This window comes from Epinephelus moara, chromosome 19, assembly GCF_006386435.1.
Source record: "Epinephelus moara isolate mb chromosome 19, YSFRI_EMoa_1.0, whole genome shotgun sequence".
Lineage (NCBI taxonomy): Eukaryota > Metazoa > Chordata > Actinopteri > Perciformes > Serranidae > Epinephelus > Epinephelus moara.
In genome coordinates, this window is record NC_065524.1 from 41,572,035 (window position 1) to 41,575,264 (window position 3,230).

Here is a 3,230-nt window from a genome sequence, read left to right on the forward strand (position 1 = left end):
GTGAGTCAGGGACACAGTCTGTGATTGGTCAGTGAGTCAGGGACACAGTCTGTGATTGGTCAGTGAGTCAGGGACACAGTCTGTGATTGGCTGACAGACTGTACCCAGACATGATGGAGGTCTAACAGCATCAGTAACAGTTTCTAACACAGACAGATGAATAAACCTTCACAGAGACACAGTCAGTGTCAGATTGATCATCACAGAGTGATGTCACAGTGTCTCCAGAGAGACGCTGCAGGTCAGCCGATCACAGTGAGACGGCTAATGTTAGGCTAACATTAGCATCGGGGTCAAACACAGTAAGTCTGTCACACACATTATGTAACAACAGAAACCTTCTGATGAACGAGACTCAGTCAGTAGAGTCCAGTCTGAACACCTCGGCTTCAGTCATACAGTTTACTATTAGGTAACATCACATTTATCGTTATCTGTCTGATCCAACACCTGTTCCACCTGTCTGAGTGTGTGTGTGTGTGTGTGTGTGTGTGTGTGTGTGTGTGTGTACTCACCCTGTATCGATGCTCTTTGTGAACACTTCCCAGGAAACACTTCATACACAGGACACAGGTCGGGTCGGCTGCACACTCCCTGAACACAAACAACAGTCTGTTTATCACACCTGTCAGGCTCTGCCCACCCAAACCCTGTTACACACCAGGTACCCCCTGATGACAGACAAAGGTCAGCTTGACTGTGACATCATCTTGTTCTAACATCATATCTCAGGAACAGAAGGGGAGACATTCAGACTTTGATCTGATTGGTCAGATCTTCTGTGTGTCATGCGACATCACTAAAAGGAGTCAGTGGGTGTTTCTAAAAGTCAAGCCAGAGACAGAATCATTCCTATCATTTAGTGAACACACATTGGAACAGACTAACCAGTGTCCCCAGGTGTGTGTCATTAACCCTTGGGACAGACTAACCAGTGTCCCCAGGTGTGTGTCATTAACCCTTGGAACAGACTAACCAGTGTCCCCAGCTGTGTGTCATTAACCCTTGGAACAGACTAACCAGTGTCCCCAGGTGTGTGTCATTAACCCCTGGAACAGACTAACCAGTGTCCCCAGGTGTGTGTCATTAACCCTTGGGACAGACTAACCAGTGTCCCCAGGTGTGTGTCAGTAACCCTTGGGACAGACTAACCAGTGTCCCCAGGTGTGTGTCATTAACCCTTGGGACAGACAAACCAGTGTCCCCAGGTGTGTGTCATTAACCCTTGGGACAGACTAACCAGTGTCCCCAGGTGTGTGTCATTAACTCTTGGAACAGACAAACCAGTGTCCCCAGGTGTGTGTCATTAACCCTTGGGACAGACGAACCAGTGTCCCCAGCTGTGTGTCATTAACCCTCGGGACAGACTAACCAGTGTCCCCAGCTGTGTGTCATTAACCCTTGGAACAGACTAACCAGTGTCCCCTGGGTGCTGTTCCTTGTCTCCCCAGTTGCTCATCTTTACAGTGTCTGTCAGGTTTGTGTTTCCCTCTTGCTACTAGCTGCTCGCTAATTCCTGCTATCAGCTGTTTCCTGTTTATCCACCGCCAGTGGCTCGCACGTGCGGTGTCATCAACAGCTCCTCCCACAAGTCATCAACAGCTCCTCCCGTTGCAGAAGGCCGCCTCGGTCTGTTTAAACTAAAAAGGTTCCACCAATATGTCTACCCTACGAGGCGGAAAATTGGGCACCTCGGATCAACTCGTCAATCCGGCTCTGTGTGTCTAAACGCTCGCAGCTTGCCGGCACAACGGCCCAACATTCGAGGAAAATCTGGCAGTGTAAAAGGGGCTGAAATCATGCCGAGCTCTGCTGGCGCAGGTTTCATTGAAGAGGCCGCCTTCACTTCCAACAAATCCTGTGCAAAGCATTGTGGGGATTTTACACCGCGAAGGATCCAGCCATGAAAGAAGGACTCAGTCCTCGGTGACATTCAGAAAGATCCTTGACACTGGAACAGTCCTTGACGGAGGATCCTTAAATTCTGCTGTTTAAAGGAAATGGCCACTTTAGAATGAAGATACAGACAGTACTTACTGACCCTCGTGCCCACAAGAAGTCCAGTGGAGTTTTTAATCCACAAAACTCGTTCGGGGTATCGGAGCCAGCTGGAGACGTAATTAACTTCACTTTTATAGCATCATTTCTCACCGTGGTCAGTTAGCCTGCCCTGCAGGCTGCTGTGTTTACGTGGCAACTCGCACGAGACTAGCTGATGACTAGTGGCGGTGCTAGTTCTCGAGTCTCGTGCGAGTTGCCATGTAAACACAGCAGCCTGCAGGGCAGGCTAACTGACCACGGTGAGAAATGACGCTATGAAAGTGGAGTAAATTACGTCTTTTCAAGTCAGTGTTGCATGCCACTGCTTCAGAGCACTTGGATTACGGCAGACGAGCCGTTCTGACGTTTCTGAAATGCATTAGTGGAGTTTAATTACATTTTCAAAATGTGGGTTCCATGCACTTCAAGTGTAGCTGTTATCCTCCGATACCCCGAACGAGTTTTGTGGATTAAAAACTCCACTGGACTTCTTGTGGGCATGAGGGTCAGTAAGTACTGTCTGTATCTTCATTCTAAAGTGGCCATTTCCTTTAGAGATCACCCAATGTGTGTGTGTGTTACCGGTGTGTGTGTGTGTTACCTGTGTGCGTGTGTGTGTGTGTGTGTGTGTTACCTCTGTGTGTGTGTGTGTGTGTGTGTGTGTGTCTCACCTGCAGGAGTAGGTGGGCTCTCCCACCTTGAACACATGACCACACAGCGGTGACGGCTGGTTGTTCTCCTGCAGGAGGGCAAGGCCGGTGGCCGGCTCCTCCCCCAGCAGGAGCCACTCCAGGGGAGCCAGGAGGAGCAGCTGACAAGCCAGCTCCTCCCTCTGCTCCTCCCTGCTGCTGCCCCCACTTGGACCCAGGCAAAGGATTCTGGGTACATACACCGCCAAGTGACGGTACACCTCCTGCTGCAGGTCGGACGCGGCCAGCCATTGCTGAGGAGGAGGAGGAGGAGGAGGAGGAGGAGGTACATCATTTAATTAATAAGTGAAAATCAAAGATTTCAGAGTGTTCAATGTCAGATGTTCACATGTGTAACAGACACTCAGAGAATCAGTCTGAACTGAGGGGTATTCCAGGTAGGACAACAAACTCTGAGTCTAACCCTGAACTCTGAGTTGATTTACCCTGAGATGGGAAACTCTGAGTTACCGGTTCCAGAACAGCTGATTTGAGTTAGTT

At 49.6% G+C, this 3,230-nt stretch overlaps 1 protein-coding gene across 1 annotated transcript in view; it reads right to left on the reverse strand.

Moving 5' to 3' along the window:
- The window catches only part of ubr2 (ubiquitin protein ligase E3 component n-recognin 2), a 64,096-nt gene that overhangs the window by 55,436 nt on the left and 5,430 nt on the right, over nucleotides 1-3,230 (reverse strand). Inside the window, exons 4-5 of the mRNA XM_050070566.1 lie at nucleotides 2,712-2,983; nucleotides 516-594 (exon numbers count right to left, since the gene is read on the reverse strand). Coding sequence (XP_049926523.1) covers nucleotides 516-594; nucleotides 2,712-2,983 — 351 coding nt within the window. The remainder of the gene's footprint in view (nucleotides 1-515; nucleotides 595-2,711; nucleotides 2,984-3,230) is intronic.